This window comes from Falco rusticolus, chromosome 9 (assembly GCF_015220075.1).
Source record: "Falco rusticolus isolate bFalRus1 chromosome 9, bFalRus1.pri, whole genome shotgun sequence".
Classification (NCBI taxonomy): Eukaryota; Metazoa; Chordata; class Aves; order Falconiformes; family Falconidae; genus Falco; species Falco rusticolus.
In genome coordinates, this window is record NC_051195.1 from 40,978,158 (window position 1) to 40,993,974 (window position 15,817).

Below are 15,817 nucleotides of genomic sequence, written 5' to 3' on the forward strand. Positions count from 1 at the left end.
CTCCGCTGTCCAGGACCGCACCCGCTGCCGCGGGGCCGGGCCGGTGGCGCCGGGCGGGACTACAGCTCCCGGCGGGCCGCGCTGTGCGCTCCGCCCCGTGCCGCAGCGGCGGGGCGGGCCTCGTCCCGCTCCCGGCCCCGCTCCCGGTGCAGGTGGCCGGGCCGCAGCGGACGCCCAGGAGCCTGGTAAGAGCGCGGCACCGTCCTTCCCCTCCGTGACCTCCCGGCGCCGCCCTGGCTCCGCCGCGGCGGCCACGCTGCCTCCCCGCGGGCGGCCGGGCGAGGCCGCTGCGGCCCACGGTCTCCTCGTGGGTCGCCGAGGCCCTGCGGGCGGCACCGGGGCCCCTCAGCCCCCCGGCCCCCTCTTGAGGCACCGGGCCCGTCTCAGCGGGCTGCAGGGCTGCCCCGCGGACCCCGGCTCTCCCCGGGCCGTGCCGGGGCGGGGGGCCCTGCTGCAGTCCCGGTGCGCGGCCCTCCCGGCCCCTCTGCCCCCATCGGGTGGGGCAGGGGCTGTGCCGCTCGCCCTCCCGTCTGCGGGTGTGCCACCGGCTCCGGGGAAGGACGGAGAGGGAAGGGGGGGGGACACCCCCAGTTTCACCCGCGCTGTCCGTCCCCCGGACCGGTGGGCGCACCCCCGCCACGCTGCGCAGGGCCAGGTGGGGGGACAGGTGCCCCCCAGCTGTTCACGCTGGAGAGGTGCCCCGGGCATCTCCCGGTCCCTGGAGCTTGACCGTTAGCGCGGGGGCTTCCTGGAGCCGGGTCACCTGCCTGTCACCCCCTCGCTGTGACCTGCTCCCCGGGCTCTCCTCGGGTCTCTGTGCCCCCGGGTGATGGATCCCTGTGGTTTGCCTTCCTGCCCGCTGGCTGTGGAGCTACTGGCAGGTCTTAATTTTCCCTGTGCTGATGCAGCTAGACAAGACCTGAATCCGTAACGGCAGGGCTGGAGGTCTCTGGCAGTAACGCACCGGTTATCTCTGCAATCTCGCAGCGGTTATCTCTCCTAATGCACTGGTTGTCTCTCTGCGGGAGGCACCGGGCATGCCGGTGTGAGGCAGAGATGTGAACAGGATAACAGGGGCCTGCCTGGGTCTGTCTTGCCTTCTGGTGGGAGATGCTGTTGGCTCTCCACGGCTGGCTGGCTGGTGTCAGTGTGCAATGAAAGGCCCAGGTCTCGGCCAAGCCATGGTAGTTTGTTGGCGATCTGAGGGTTGCCCTGTTCAGCTGCAGAGAGAGGCTCCTAGGCGGAAAAGCAGTGGGCCCTGCCCTGCTAAAAGGCTGTGGGACTGTGCTGTGGGACCTCAGGCCTGGGGGTTGTTTGATGGAGAATGCTCAGAGACTGCTGGCACGGGCAGGGGTCTCTAGGCAGAGGCTGTGGGCGGGAGGATGTCCCCAGGCCCTCACCCAGCCGCAGCATCTTGTGCTGTGGTGCATCCCAGCCTGCTGCCGGTGGCAGGTGGCACGGCTCAGAGGTGAGACAGCCTGCGTGACATGCCAGGGCACAGGGACACGTGGTGCTGCCTTGGCTGCCACCCTGCCAGCGTCTCGTACCAAATCCACAGAGGCTCCCTGAACTGCACAGAGCAGAGGGAAAGCCAAAAGCGTGGCTTCTGGCCCCGCCGGCTGTGGCACAGCCCACTCAGGGCTGCCAGCTTCTGAGCAGGGAATCCTTGAAGAGGGAAAGGGAAATGACATGAATATTTCCTTCCTCTTCAGCCTATGTCCATGCCAGGAAGGACCAGTTTTATCTAGGAGCCCTTGAGCTGCGAGGCTCATGTTGCTGTCCCTTTCCTCTGCTTGATGCTGTCACCCAAAAAGAGCCTTTGCTAGATCACAGTCTCCTGTGAGTCTTAGAGCCACATCTGGGGTGTGTTTGGGATGGGGACAGAGATACTGGTTTTAGGGGATAAGTACCAGAGACTCTGTTGCTGTCCACAGGCCATGGGGCAGGGGTCTGGGCACTCCTGGCAGCAGTGAAAGCCCTTGTTCTGCCCACTCCAGCCTGGCCAGGGCATGCCTGTGATTGCCATCATCCTCAACCCGCTCTGGCCGTGTCTCCAGCACAGTCAGGCCAGGAAACTGCCTGCCGACACGAGGGTTTGCAAACACAAGCAGTGCTCAAAGGACTGAGTTTCCTGTCCCTGTTCCTGTCTGAGCTGTGCTGGGAAGTGGGTGAAGCTGTGCTCTCCCACCAGCCATGCTGGCTTTCCCGGAGCCAGGTGTGCAGCAGAGCTGGTGCTGGAGGCCTCAGAGACCTCAGTTATGAGGACAGGGGGTCCCTGGGGTAGGGAGGAGTTTGGAGCGGGGCCTTGCCAGGCTGGGAGTGAGGGGCTGAGCCAGCCCTGCCTGGCACCACCTTGGTGCCTGCCAAACATCTGCACAAGGTCTCCTGCCATGACTCCACTCCCTCATCCATGAAGTGACTTTATCCTGCATCTGACACTGCTGAGGCGTGGCCATGCCCCTGGCTCGTGTGCAGGATGTGGCTCCCCAAGAGGGAATAGCCAGGCTCTCGACTGGCACCAAGCAGTGCCGTGCTGGTGGTTTAATTGGAGGCCATCTCCAAGGTCTGATAAAGTTACATCTGTGGGAGCTCTGGGCTACTGGGTTATGTCCTCACTACCAAGAGGAGTGATGACTCAGGGACCTCATCCAGGAAATTGGGGGCTGCTAATGCATCCCCCGCCCATGGGTTCATTATCACCAAGTCCAGCGTGTGGGGGTTGATGGCCGTGGTTTCTCTCTCCCTCTGCAGGCCACGATGCTGCGTCTGGCTGCTTTTGCGGCACTGCTGCTGTTCTTCAGGGTCAGCCTGGAGCTGTCCTGGGCCCAGGCCATCCCCGCTCTCTTCATCTTCTACCTGGGATCTGGCGGATGGGACTTCTTCCTCATATTCATCAAGACGATACGAAGGGACGTCACGTAGGTGTCCTGGCTGGGATGGACCAACCATCCACCCTCCCCCCAGCCCACTGCTCTGCCCCGGTGTGTTTGTGAGTGCAGTCCCCAGCTCCTTGCACAGCCCTGGGTTTCTGCTGGCACCCAGACTGGCTGGAAGGAGATCTCTCTCTGCTGTGCCTGGGCGGCTCCAAACTCTTGGGCAAAGTTTTCACGGGAAAGATAGATTTCAGCTGAGCTCTGAAGTCTAATGACTGTCCTTGTACTTCACCCTGTCCCTAAAGATGCTGGCGTGGCACGAGGTGTTTGTGCAGGGTCAGTTCTGAGCTGGTACCAGGCTGTGCCAGCCTGGCAAGGATTTGTGGGGAGGGAGTGGTGCCATCTCTTGGAGAGCACCCGAGGCTCAAAGATGCCCCTTTGATTGGGGCACATCTCTCCCTGGCCTCCATCCGTTCCTGGCTGTAAGCATTTTTGTAGATGAGCTCTGCCTATGTCCATGCTGCTCAGGGAAGCACAGAGAGCTGCTGCTGAGCTAGAATAGGGCCTGGAGCAGTGCTGGGCTGTTGCAGCTCCTAGAAAGGTCCTCATGCTTTGCTGGCTTTGCTGGAGGAAGTGGTTTTGCAGGGGTCACTGAGCAGCTTCCCTCATGCTCCCCTTCCTTTGGCAGCACGGGGCTGGTCCTGCTGCGGGTGAAGTGGCAGGTATGGAGGCATGTGAAGGCGAAGAACACAATTGCCAAGATTTTCCAGAAGACTGCAAGCAAGTATCCAGAGAAGACAGCACTGATCTTCCAAGGCACAGGCGAGAGCTGGACCTTCCGGCAGCTGGATGAGTACTCCAACCGCGTGGCCAATTTCTTCTATGGCCAAGGCTTCCGCTCTGGTGACGTGGTGGCCCTTTTCATGGAGTCCTGCAATCAGTATGTGGGGCTGTGGCTTGGCTTGGCCAAGATTGGGGTGGAGACTGCCCTTGTGAATTCTCACCTGCGCATGGAGGCGTTGCTGCACTGCATCACCATCTCCAACTCCAAGGCTGTGGTTTTTGGAGTGGAGATGATGGAAGGTGAGGGGCAGGCAGATGCATCGGGGTGCATTGGACTGTAGATGGGGGTGTCTATGGATTTAGTGTTCCTTTCCTGCCCACCACAGAGCAGGGATCTAGAAGAGTGGACAGTTGAATTATCCAGGAATTGGATTTGTTTGTTGGTTGTTTTTTTTCTTCTTGATCCCTTTGGACAGCGGGCAGGATCTGGAGTTCAGTGCTGTCTGGCTCCCAAGCAGGCCAGCCTGGGTGTGAGGATCATTGCTTGTGCCTCTCAGGTCCATCCTCTGGGCTGAGCCTGCCCTGCTGCATGGGCTGAGCCTCCCCTTGCTCTCTGTGGCTCTTAGCCACATCCCTGCAACACCTTGGCTCCAGATCCTCGTGTTTCAGTCCACGCCTCTGAGGTTGATGGTGTCAACAGACCTCTTGGCACCAAAGAGGTTTTGGCTGGGGAGAGGTGGAGAACAGGATCTTCTGGTCCCTAAAGAGGCCTGGGCTGTGGCCCCAGTAGCTGTTAGTCATGGGAACAACATCTGCCTGGGATGGTTGTCGGCCCTTTGGGGTCTGCCAAGTACAGTGAGGGTACTGCTACCTGGGGCAGCGTCTCCCTGAGACCGTCTGGGAGGGCAGGGAATCTCTGTGCTGTAACCACCCTGTGGTTTTTCTCCATCTCCCCTCTTTTGCTTTTTCAGCGATGCAGGAAGTGCAGCCCTCCCTGGAGAAATCTATCCATCTCTTCTGGTCTGGGGAAGGAAGCCCCAAGTCTGTGCTTCCTGGTGCGAAACACCTGGATCCCCTCCTGAAAATGGCCCAGGGGCACCAGCCAACCCCCCCTGATAAGGGCTTTCTTGGTACGTGGTCAGCTCTTGGGGGCCAGACTCGTGGCGGTGCTTTTGTGAATCAGCTGGTTCAACATTGGCAAGAACATCTGCTTGGGATGCTGATTGCAGATGTCTGCAGCAGGGCATGAGGTGTTTGGGATGGGTCTTACGCTGGTGCCTGAAGCCCAGCCCTGCATGGAGCAGTATCCTGTTGTGCCCTCCATGTGTCCAACAGACCACCTGATCTGCCCAGGGTAAACCCAGCATGTTCTTGGTGCTGTCACATAACAAAGTTTTGACTCAACTGGCACAAGCAGAGTGTGTAAATGTCACTTGTCCCCCTCTCCAGGTTCAGCCAGCTCCTAGGTTGGGTATATGACGTTGTCTCCTCATTGCTTTCCAGATAAACTCTTCTACATCTACACCTCTGGGACAACAGGGCTGCCCAAGGCTGCCATTGTGGTGAATTGCCGGTAAGGCCGTGGACATGGGCTTGGGGGAGGATGGGGCTGAGCTCTGCCCTGTCCTAGCACAGCGCCGCTGGCCCTGCTGCTGATGTGCCTCTTCACCCTCCCACCCCAGGTACTTCCGCATGTGCAGCTTGGTTTTTTATGGTTTTCGCATGAGGCCCGACGATGTGATGTATGACTGCCTCCCGCTCTACCACGCTGCAGGTAATGTGTGCCGTACAGAGCCCTGCATGCTGGAGCCATCTCTTCCCCTCTGCCCAGCCCAGGGAAGGCTGAAGGCTGGTGTAGCAGCAGTCTCCATGCCAAAGAGGAGCTAACTGCTGCTGGCAGTGTCTGACTGAGGCTTTCCACTTTTCCCCTGCGAGCCAAGAATCGATCTGGCTGATCTTTGGAGTTGGGAGGTGGGCGGGGGGGCATTATCCCAGCTCCTAGCCTGGCTTTGGTATAGCTGCTCCTTACTGCGTCCCCATGGAAAGTCAAGGGGGGAAGGGGAAGTGGTGCCTGCCTGCCTGGCTGAGATGTGATGGGATGTCTAGGTGCAAAGCAGCACCCCAGATCTCACTGCCACATGTCTCATCACCGGTGCCTGTTGTCCTGGGGGCTTTGAACACCCATCTGGTGTGAGCCAGCATGTGGTGTCCACCTTGCCCTGGCAGGCCTCTCCCCAGGCAGGCTGGGCTGGCGGTGCCTGGGGACTGAGGGCTCCCCTGCCTGCCTCCCCGCAGGGAACATCGTGGGGATCGGGCAGTGCCTGCTGCAGGGCATGACAGTTGTCATCCGCAAGAAGTTCTCAGCCTCACACTTTTGGGAGGACTGCGTGAAATACAACTGCACGGTGAGGTCATGAGGCAAGGGGCCATCTGGGAGTGGGGAACGGAGCCTGGGCATCTATGTGGTGCTGGGGAGAGCCCAGCTGCTGGAAGAGCGGGAGGCCCAGACTGGTTCTGCCCATCCATCCCAAACCACCTTCCAAGGTGGTGGGGTGTGTCCTTCCCACCTGGGGTGGTAACTCCATGTGTCCAAGCCCTTCCCGGGCTCCAGCATTAGCCAGGAGATCTTGGATAAGTTTCATGGCCTGGAGGAGTGGGTTAACCAGGGGAGGGCAGGCACTGAATGAGCTGGCAGGATTCCTGGGTTTTACCATGGCCTCTTTAGGGGACTTGGGGCATGTTGTGCCATTCCTACCTGCCCTGAACCGCAAACAACTGGGGGCCTGTCAGACAGGTCCTAGTGAATCTTTCCTCTCCGTCCCTCACAGATTGTGCAGTACATCGGGGAGATCTGCCGCTACCTGCTGAACCAGCCATACCAGGAGGTGGAGCGGCAGCACCGGGTGCGCATGGCATTGGGCAACGGGCTGCGTGCCTCCATCTGGCGGGAGTTCATGGCCCGCTTTGGTATCACCCAGGTGGCTGAGTTCTATGGGGCTACAGAGTGCAACTGCAGCCTGGGAAATTTTGATAACAACGTAAGGCTCCAACCAACCTCCCATGTCCCACAGAGTGCCTGCTGGCTTGAGCAGGGTTGGAAACCCAGATGGGCTGTTTGCTCCTGGTTTCTTGTCCCAAGAGGCTTGTCGTGGGTTGCCATCAGCCTGGAGGGGTTTTGGCTGTTGTGCATTGGTGGCTATGTGGTATCCTGGATGCGCGTGCACAGTGGGCTCAGGGCAGGAGAGATGTCCCTGCTTCCCACAGCTCTGAGCTCTTCCTGTCCTAGGTTGGGTCGTGTGGCTTCAACAGCAGGATCCTACCAGGTGTGTACCCCATCGGCTTGGTGAGGGTGGATGAAGACACCATGGAGCTGATCCGGGGGCCAGATGGTGTCTGTATCTCCTGCAAACCAGGTGAGGGCAGCCACAGGTAGAAGTCTCCTCAGCTCTGTGCAAGTCTTTCCTGATACTTCTAGATAATTTTCCTAGGTTTGAGTCTGCTCAGTTAAACCCTGCCACCCCCATTAGACACCCTTTTTGCTTGGGTGTGGGTGATTGCTTCCCCCCTTCATCCCCTATTTTCTCCTTGCAGGGGAGCCGGGCCAGCTGGTGGGACGCATTGTCAAGAGCAACCCCTTGCAGCACTTTGACGGCTACCTGAATCAGTCGGCCACCAACAAGAAAATCGCCAGGGACGTGTTTACAAAAGGGGACACTGCCTATCTCACAGGTGAAGCAAGCAGGGCCCCTCCATCTGCTGAGAGCAGAGGAGAAGGGTGCCTGGGTGTGGGGGCTGTCCCAGGCTCATGGCACTGCCCTGAGATGCTTGGTTGCTCCTGGCTCCTCTGACATCTCATTTTTCGCCTGTTCCTGACTTTCCTATAGGGGATGTCCTGGTGATGGACAAATACGGCTACATGTACTTCCGGGACCGCACTGGGGACACGTTCCGCTGGAAGGGGGAGAACGTCTCCACCACAGAGGTGGAGGGGACACTGAGCCGCATCCTCAACCTGACGGACGTGGTGGTTTATGGGGTGGAGATCCCAGGTAGCTGAGAGGGAAGAGGACAATCAGGGGAGGCAGGCAGGGCTCTGGCACTTGAATGTGAGTGTGTCCTGCACATCCGGATCGACGTGTCCTTTTGCAAGAGGCTGGACCGAGGCGCCCCGTGGGCAAGCTGGGAAGAGGCTGCTGGGGATGTGCCTAGCAGAATCCAGAGGGTTCCCCCTTCTCTCAAGCTTTGGTCTGATTCTGGCTGGTTTGGAAGGGCCCTGTGTCTTTTCTGGACCAGCTACAAGTGCCTCCTCTGGGAGGAGGTGACCATGACCGCAGGGTGTCGCTAGTAGCCTTAGCCGCAGGGCGGTGACACAGCCGCTGACAGCTGGATGTGCCAGCACTTCTGTACAAAGCCGGGTCTGCACCAGAGGCCTTGCTGGTATGGGGAAGGGGGAGATGATGCTACAGGAACAGTCTGTCTTGAGTGCTCTCCCTTCTTCTCTGCCTTTTAGGAATTGAAGGGAAGGCAGGAATGGCAGCCATCGCTGACCCAGAGAACTCCTGTGACCTAGAAGACTTTGCCAGCAAGCTGAAAAAGGCCCTGCCGTTGTACGCACGTCCCATCTTCCTACGGTTCTTGCACGAAGTCTCCAAGACAAGTGAGCCATGGCATGTGTGCTCGCACTGGGCACGGAACTGGTGGGAGCCCCTGGGGGGGAAACACGGTGATGGAGCCCAGTCTGTGGTAGGGTCAGGATGGAGCCCCTCTGCCCCATGGAGCCTGTACCCAGGTCCTCTGGTGCTGTGCAGGTGGGCAGGTGTGAGGCTGGGTCTGGGGCAGCACAAGTGCAGTGGGCATGGGAGTGTGTGCAGCCAGTGAACCCTCATTCCTTCTTGACCCCCCACTCCAGGCACTTACAAGTTCCAGAAGATGGAGCTGCGGAAGCAGGGCTTCGACCCCGCGCTGGTGAAGGACAGGCTGTACTTCCTGGACTCCAGGCAGGGCTGCTACCTGCCGCTGGACCAGGCAGCGTTCAGCAGGATCCAGTCGGGAGAGCAGAAGCTGTAACCGGTGGGGCTCAAGCAAGGCACCTCCCTGAATCCTGCTGGGGAGAGGGGGGCAAGGCAGGCGCTGAGGAAGAAAAGGTTCAGGAAGCAATATAAAGGCACGCTAGAGATTTTATTTGACAAGTTTTACAGATAATGGTTGGGGGGAACACAGGGGGGACCAAGGGGAGGGGGATGGTTACATACCAAAGCATAGACTTATTATGGCTTTATTTTCTTTCCACTTGGTACAGCGGTGGTGGTCTGTGCCATGGGAGGGGCAGGGCTCTGGCCAGTTGAGGAGGTGTGGGGTGCCCCTGCTATTCCATTTTGCTTTTCCTGTCTTTCCCTCCCTTTTCCTGCCTGCAGCAACCCTTCCTCGTGAAGGTCATGAAGGGACCAGTGCTAGGCTTTTTCCCCACTCCTCCATCAAGAAGCCAGTTCCTCCTTGGCACAAGGCCCCATTTGGCAGAGGGAAGCTGGGTGCCAGGCGCAACCCCTGTCCCCCTGCATGGCCCCGTTGGTGTGGTTCTGCTGTGAATCGGGAGCAGGGTAGTGCTGGGCTCAGGAGAGGGACAGGGATGTGTTTCTGTTGTGCCTTGCTCTCTCCTGGGGATGACATTTCTATTTTTCACAATCACACGCACGTTACATTATATATATATATATATTATACACGCTGACTTTTTTTTTTTTTTTCAATCTTAATTTATTGTCTGTACTTTTGAATGTGTCCCGGGTTTGTGCAGTAGGTGGAGGGATAGCCCAGACCTGTCCTCTCTTGGGGAGCCCTTTTCTCTCACAGGGAGACAGGACACTCATCTGGGACTGATTCTCCTCTTCCAGTGTGGATGCAACCACGTATGTCCTTGTGGCCTTGCTTCCTAGTGAAGGACATGAGTGAACCCCACTATCTTGTAGACACTTCTCTGGGTCTCTTACTTCCACCTTTTGTGGATGCAGCCTTGTTTTGTGCACCTTCTTCCTTGCAGAAAGCAGGTGGGAGAGTGGGGATGAAGGGCCTGGTTTGCCTTTGCTTAGACGTACTCAGCACCATGGAGCAGCTCTTGGGGACTTCCTGCTGTGATATCTGTGCCCTGAACATGGGAGGCAACTTGCCTAGGGGAGAGAAAGTCCTCCAGAGGGTGGTCTCTGTGAAAGCCTGACTTCATGTGCTCCGCATCCCTTCCCATCTCCACTGCAGGATACGGGTCCTGAACTGAAATGTCCATGTTGAACACCTGACTTCGCTATGTGAATTCCCCACATTGTCTGACGTGAAACAGCCTTAGCAGCAATGTCTGATTCCATTCCTCGGAGACCGTGCAGAAACCTCTGTTCCAGACAAAACTATGGGTTGGGATTTATTATTCTCTCTCTCTTTTTTTTTTTTTTTAATTATTTGGGTTTATGCTTTTAGCAGGGTTAATCCCTAAAATGACGTCTGTCTTTCGTGAGGGCAGGGTGTGTCTGCTCTTCTAGCTGTGCTTCTGCACCAACGTACCTGCCTGCCCCAGTCTGTCCTGTCCTCACTATTAAATGCGAGTATGGGCTATGCTGGAGTTTGCTACCTTTTCCTTGTGCAGTCCTGTTCTGTGCGGGGAGGTGAGGGACTCTGCCAGTTTGGGAAGTGGGAACTGCCACTCCAAAGTGTGACCTCCCTGGGCAGACTTTAGCTTGTCTTGGAGCAGGGGAAAGCCAAGCCCCTTACTGCTGGGTTTGATGACTGTGTGAAAACAACCTACTGATGAGACCCTTCCCAGACCCCTCCACCAACTCCCCGCTCACCCCTTCTCCTGGTCCTGTACTCAAGTGTTGCCATCGCAGTTTGTCCTGTCTCAGTTCTCCCTGTTTGTCCTGGCACATCTGGCTCTTTTGCCCCTCCTGTTCCCAATTTCCTTTTCCTGCTGCTTCTCTCTGTTTGGCCACGCTTAAGCTCCCACTTCATTTCTACCCTCGCAGACAAATTTTTTGGTAGTCATTGCCGTTCGCTCACTCCTACAACCGTCTTTTAGACCCACTGCATCCAACCCTGGGGACAGGAGAAACCAGCTCCTGCGTGGCACATGTGTACCAGGGAGAAATGTCTTGCATGAGCCAGGGTGAAGTGTGTTGCCTGGTGGGACACACTGTGGGCAAAGTGCTGGAAATCCACATCTATACCAAATGCACCTCTGGACACCTTCAAACTGCTGGCTTCTCCAGCATCTCTAAGCTAAAAGCTTCAATTTTAGTTTTTCAGTCTCTTGGACGCAGTGACTCTGGGCATGCCCCAGCTCGGATCTGTGTCAGGGCTCTGCAGCCAGCTCCAGGTGAGGATGGGAGCAGTGTGCTCCACCACTGCTCCTGGAAGGGCACAGCTCCTGGGACAGCCCCTGTCCTAAAGCAGCCCCCAGCTCAGTGGAAAACAGGCCTCGTCCCCACAGCCCTACAGTGCCCGTGGGGCTCAGCCTGCAAATGAGGTGGCTTTGCCGGTGTGGGGGTCATATGTGGGGGCCTGGGGGTGTCCCTGGCCTCAGGGGCTGGTGCAGGGTGTACAGTGATGGATGCCACCCCTGCAGATGCTCCAGTCCCACTTTCGGACACTGTTCCGCTCGCAGCTGCCGGTGGAGGGCAGGCTGAGCTCGGCAAACGTCTTGCCTCAGGGAGGACGTCTTCAGGGGCTCCCCTGGGGTCTCACAGCCCCCCAGGGGGTTCGGAGCCCTGGGAAGCGGGGAGGGGCAGCATAGGGTGCTGGGAGCTGGGGGTTACCCATGCAGGGGATAGGTCAGACCCTGCCTGGGGTGGAGAGGAGGTTTCAGGTACAGATGCTTGTGCTGGGTGTGAGGCCAGGGGCGATCCCAGGCACTGGCATTCCCATTCACTCAGGTTCCTGACCACAGCCTGTGCCTGGTGGACCTTTGGCGGCACTGAGGTCACCTCGTTGTGCCAGGTAGGTGGTGGGCAGCATCCTGAACGCCTGGCCTCCCCCAGCCCTCTGCTGAAGGGAACAGGTGGAAGCTTGGGCTCCCCGATGCTAGCCCTGGGAGTTGCCATCTGGAGATGAATGGTCTGAAGTGATGACAGGAGGATACAGGTGCGCTCCCTTCCTGGAGCTGGCTGTGCTGCCCTGCACGCAAAGCTGCTCTGGAGGGAGAGGGGCTGCGGGGCAAGGCCCAGCGCTGTGTTTCCATCTGTCTGACAGCAGGTCAGGTTCAAAAAGCCAGGCAAATTCTGCATTCAGGGCACCAGATGCAAATAGCTTTGGAAGCTTGTGGAAGTATGGCTGTTATTTATTTGCAAGTAAGCCCAAGCAAGTGGATACCAGCTTGTATTGTTGGGTTTTGGAGATGGATGGGTATTACCAGCACAGCTGAGGCCCATGCAAGGAGCAGGATTTAGCCCTTGCTGGTGCTGACACAGCCGAGGGGCTGGGACATGGCCGGAGCATGGCTGGGAGCTCACCCCAAGCCCTGCATTCCCAGCCGGCTGTGAGGAGGAAGAAGGTTGTAGTTACAGGGTGCAGGCAAGAGGAGCAGGATGGCCCCCGCCCCTGCCCCGAGGGGAGAGCTCCTCTTCTGGCAGGATGGGGGATGCTGAATGGCTGGGAAACAGCTCAGCAAACCGCATGGAGGGCTCTGATCTGCAGGCCTTCAATGGAGGAGACCTGCAGAGCTCAGTGGTACCGATGGAGCATGGTGCTGTGCCAGAGGGCTGGGGCATGCACGTGCCACACAGACTTGGCTCCGTGCCAGATTTCCCAGGGAGAGGGGACCCCCGTGAAGGAGTGCTCACAGCTGTGAGTTATGCTGCAAGGAGCCACCCTGCCTGGTGATGATGCTGGCAGCGCTGCAGCACTGGGAGGGTTAAAAGTAGCGGCTCTGGTCCCCACTGGAGATCCGGTGGCCCGGGACAACTCACTGTTTGCGCTGTTTGTCCTTACTGAGGAGGATTGTGTCGCACTTGGCGATGCTTTGAGACTCCCCGCAAAACTCAGCTACACCAATTAAGAGTTTTTCCGCTGGCTGTCAGCTCTGGGTTGAAATCCCAGGGCCTTTTTAAAGTCCTGGCTCCTCTGGAAGAACAAAGCCTAGGTGCAAGCATCCCTCAAGCTCTTGGACCAGGAATACAAGTGCAAGTGCGGTACCGAGCCTGGGATCAATGCTGGGACAAAATGCTTCCAGCAGAAAGGTGTTTGGCTAGAAGTAGCCAGTGCTTAAGCATAGTCTGATTTTTTTTCAATTTCTTTTTATTTGTTGACTTTAAGAAAGAAGCTAATTGAATCCTCTTTCTGTAATTAGAGACACCTTGCAAGACATCTCTCTCCTTTGATCAATACGCTAGTCTGGCTCAACAGCTGCATATAGATAAAAGTACTATATATAAAGTACAAGGTATTATTCTTTTTTAATTAAAATACTTTAAAAGCTGTTTGCATAAGGTTAAGAAAACATTAAAATCCTTTCCTGGGTTATTATTAGCCTATTAATTTAAGCAAAGCCAAAGAGCTTTACAAAACAAATGTACTTTTCACTACGGAGATGACTGCTTCTCCCAGACCTTGCATCCTGGACGGTGACAATATCAAGAAAAATAATGCTGCAGCTTGCTTTCCACTCAGCATCTCTTTCCAGGTCTAGGTCTGGCTCAGCCAGGCCATGCTTGGTGTGTAAAACCAGACCGTATTTTAGCCTAAATGCAGGCTGGGGCTTTGCAAGCTGCTCAGGACCTTTCTGAGTGAAATTACTGCTGCTGAGAAAGTCTGTGACAATCTTAATGCTGCATCGCTCCAGCCTCCTCCTGTCACTCTTGGCATGCTGGAGTCTTCCCAAACAATGACAGCCACCCACTCCTCCGCAGGCTGGCGAGCTACCTTTGCCTTTAAGCAGCGACAAGGAAATATTCTGGACTAAAGAAGGGGCTATCCTTTGGTGCGCTCTTTAGAAATGGAAATATGCGATTCCCCTGAGCGGTTCCTGTGTAACCGGCAGCAGGGCCAGGGATGGCTTCTCCCCCTCCAGTTTGAAGGGGCAGTGTTGCAGGGGATTCCTCCAAAATGATGGTCTGCGGGGAGCGCCGCCTCTCCTCATCCTGCGTGTAGAGGGAAGGGACAGCAGCTTTCTTCCTTAAAGCAGAGAGGTTTCACTAGGGAATTGAATGTCTTTAGGGCTGTTTGCTGCTTAGCTTCTGAACAGCATGGGATGGCTGGGCTGTGCAGTGGCGTGAGGCTCAGGGAGCAGGGGTCGGGTCCTGCTCTGCTCTTTTTGCACTTGGCTCATTTCAGTGGCAAATCCCACCTTCCAAAATAACCCTGGATTTGATCCTCTGTTCTCCTGGTTAATTAAAAAACACACCTATAGGCACAAGTGATGCCAGGCCAGGCTCTGGGAGAGTTTTGGGCAGTTGGGGTCATGCAGTACAGGCTGGCAACCCAGGAGCCGCAGGCAATGGTGACCGCCTGAGGCCAGGACATCCCCCGGCTCAGGAAAGGGTCATTTCCCAGACCTCCCCAGGCCCCTTGCCAAATGATCCCAGGCTTGTGAAGTGGGGTACGGCCCCTGCTATGCCACATCCCCCTACTCGGTATGGCCCTGCCTTCCTCTAGCCCTGTCCTTGGGGGTGCTGAGCAGCCCTTCCCAGGGACACCAGCATCTTGCCAGACCAAGTGGGGGTTGGGGCCTAATCCTGCCCTGGAGGTGACAGCTCCCATGACCCGCACGGAGCCCAGCACATCACCAGCACGGTGCCAAAGGGGCTGAGGAAGCAAGGGCGGCCAGAGCCTCCCTCCTCACCTCTGGCCATCCAAGTGGCCTCCGGTTCGGCCGCAGGAAGAGGCTAACAGCGCGGGCCAGCCACCTCCTCAGCTTTGAGTATCACTTTCAGCTATTCTGAAGGTTAAACGCCTGTTTAGAGCTCCCTATTGAAGGTAGAGCTGGGGGTTCGGCATTGTTCAGGCGCCCTCCCGCTTTGTCTGGTTGCTTTCAGGGATGCCCTGAATGGGAAGCGGCCCCCCCAGCCCAGCACCCCGGCAGAAGGGCTCCTAGGGGAGAGGGGCTTCCTCCCGCCCTAATGACATTCAGGCCTCCATCGGTTCAGCTCCCGCTTTCTTTCTGCTGCAGTTTAACCCGGGCACAGAGGCCGGGCTCCATCTTACTGATCTCTGCTTGACACCCAATTACCACATGAATGGGAGAGAAAGGCTGCAAAAGGCTTTAACTCCCACTGACCCTCCTTCCCCTCTGCCTGCTTCCCCCTCTCCCCATCCTACCCCCTCGCCTTTCTCCGGCGGAGGGAGTTCAAAACTGAGACGGGGAAATCAAACAAAGCCCCGAGTAAGGAAACCCATTGTCACCGCCTCCACGATGGCTCCCCTTTCGCCAGCTATTGTTCCCCTTGAAGTTTGACTTGCTGTGTGGAAGGATGCGAGCAGCTGTTTGTGCATTCCCCTGATGTTTTATTGAAAAATAATTGAATCATCAGTTCGAGGCTCTCTGATAAAATGTTTCCTCGTAGCACTGGGCACCGCTGTATTTATAAACTACGTTTCCCTGTAAAACATGATGGCAACCTAAACTGCTTCCTCCAGAATAAACCCTTGGCGGAGGGATGGGGGCATGCCCCTTCTGTACTCAAGGGGAAAGAAAAAGTGTGCAAATGGGGGGGACAGGAATAAAGCCAAGACTGAGACAAAGGAAATTAAACCCTCTTTATTGCCAGGCTCCATTTCCAACCTGTTCTTTTGTTTAGCGCAAGGCGGGCGCAGCCGGAGCGCCCTGGTCAGCTGCCTCTGGCCCTGCAGGGCTGGGGTGGGCAGCACAGCTACCTGGGGACCCTGGTCCTGCCCAGTGCCATTCCATGCTGGGGACCAAGCGAGGCATCTGCCATGGAGAATGGGGTATAAAAAGTGAAGTTTGGCTTGAGTAAAGCACAGGGATGCATCCCTGTGTTTGAATGAGAAGTGAGTGTGTTACAGTGAACTGAACCCAGAGTACACATTCAAGGTAGGAGCCTTGCCTTTATCTAGTTTTGCTTTATGTACCCATTTATCAAACACCATTGATGTTTACAGCACTTTAGAAATAACAGTCTCAGTGTTACACTTTCTCAAGGAGATTATGTGCTTGCTTTCCCCATCCC

At 56.9% G+C, this 15,817-nt stretch overlaps 1 protein-coding gene across 2 annotated transcripts; it reads left to right on the forward strand.

Annotated features, from left to right (window-relative positions):
* The first annotated feature begins 73 nt into the window (after nucleotides 1-73).
* SLC27A4 (solute carrier family 27 member 4) lies at nucleotides 74-10,256 on the forward strand. 2 transcript variants are annotated; one of them, XM_037401171.1, is made up of 14 exons: nucleotides 107-185; nucleotides 1,713-1,839; nucleotides 2,752-2,918; nucleotides 3,562-3,956; nucleotides 4,628-4,786; nucleotides 5,160-5,229; nucleotides 5,339-5,430; nucleotides 5,952-6,061; nucleotides 6,485-6,694; nucleotides 6,943-7,069; nucleotides 7,248-7,385; nucleotides 7,541-7,705; nucleotides 8,167-8,313; nucleotides 8,566-10,256. In XM_037401171.1, exons 3-14 carry the CDS (start codon nucleotides 2,758-2,760, stop codon nucleotides 8,721-8,723), a joined length of 1,932 nt encoding a protein of 643 aa, XP_037257068.1. In that variant the 5' UTR covers nucleotides 107-185; nucleotides 1,713-1,839; nucleotides 2,752-2,757; the 3' UTR covers nucleotides 8,724-10,256. The 2 variants fall into 2 exon arrangements, with proteins under 2 accessions (XP_037257066.1, XP_037257068.1); XM_037401169.1 differs by lacking the exon at nucleotides 1,713-1,839 and having other exon boundaries at nucleotides 74-185.
* Nucleotides 10,257-15,817: the final 5,561 nt, after the last annotated feature.

Coding starts and splice junctions, on each gene's coding strand:
- SLC27A4 (XM_037401169.1), top strand. CDS start 2,758: ATGCTGCGTCTGGCTGCTTTTGCGGCACTGCTGCTGTTCTTCAGGGTC. Junction 2,919..3,561: donor ACGATACGAAGGGACGTCAC/GTAGGTGTCCTG, acceptor TTCCTTTGGCAG/CACGGGGCTGGTCCTGCTGC. Junction 6,062..6,484: donor GCGTGAAATACAACTGCACG/GTGAGGTCATGA, acceptor CGTCCCTCACAG/ATTGTGCAGTACATCGGGGA.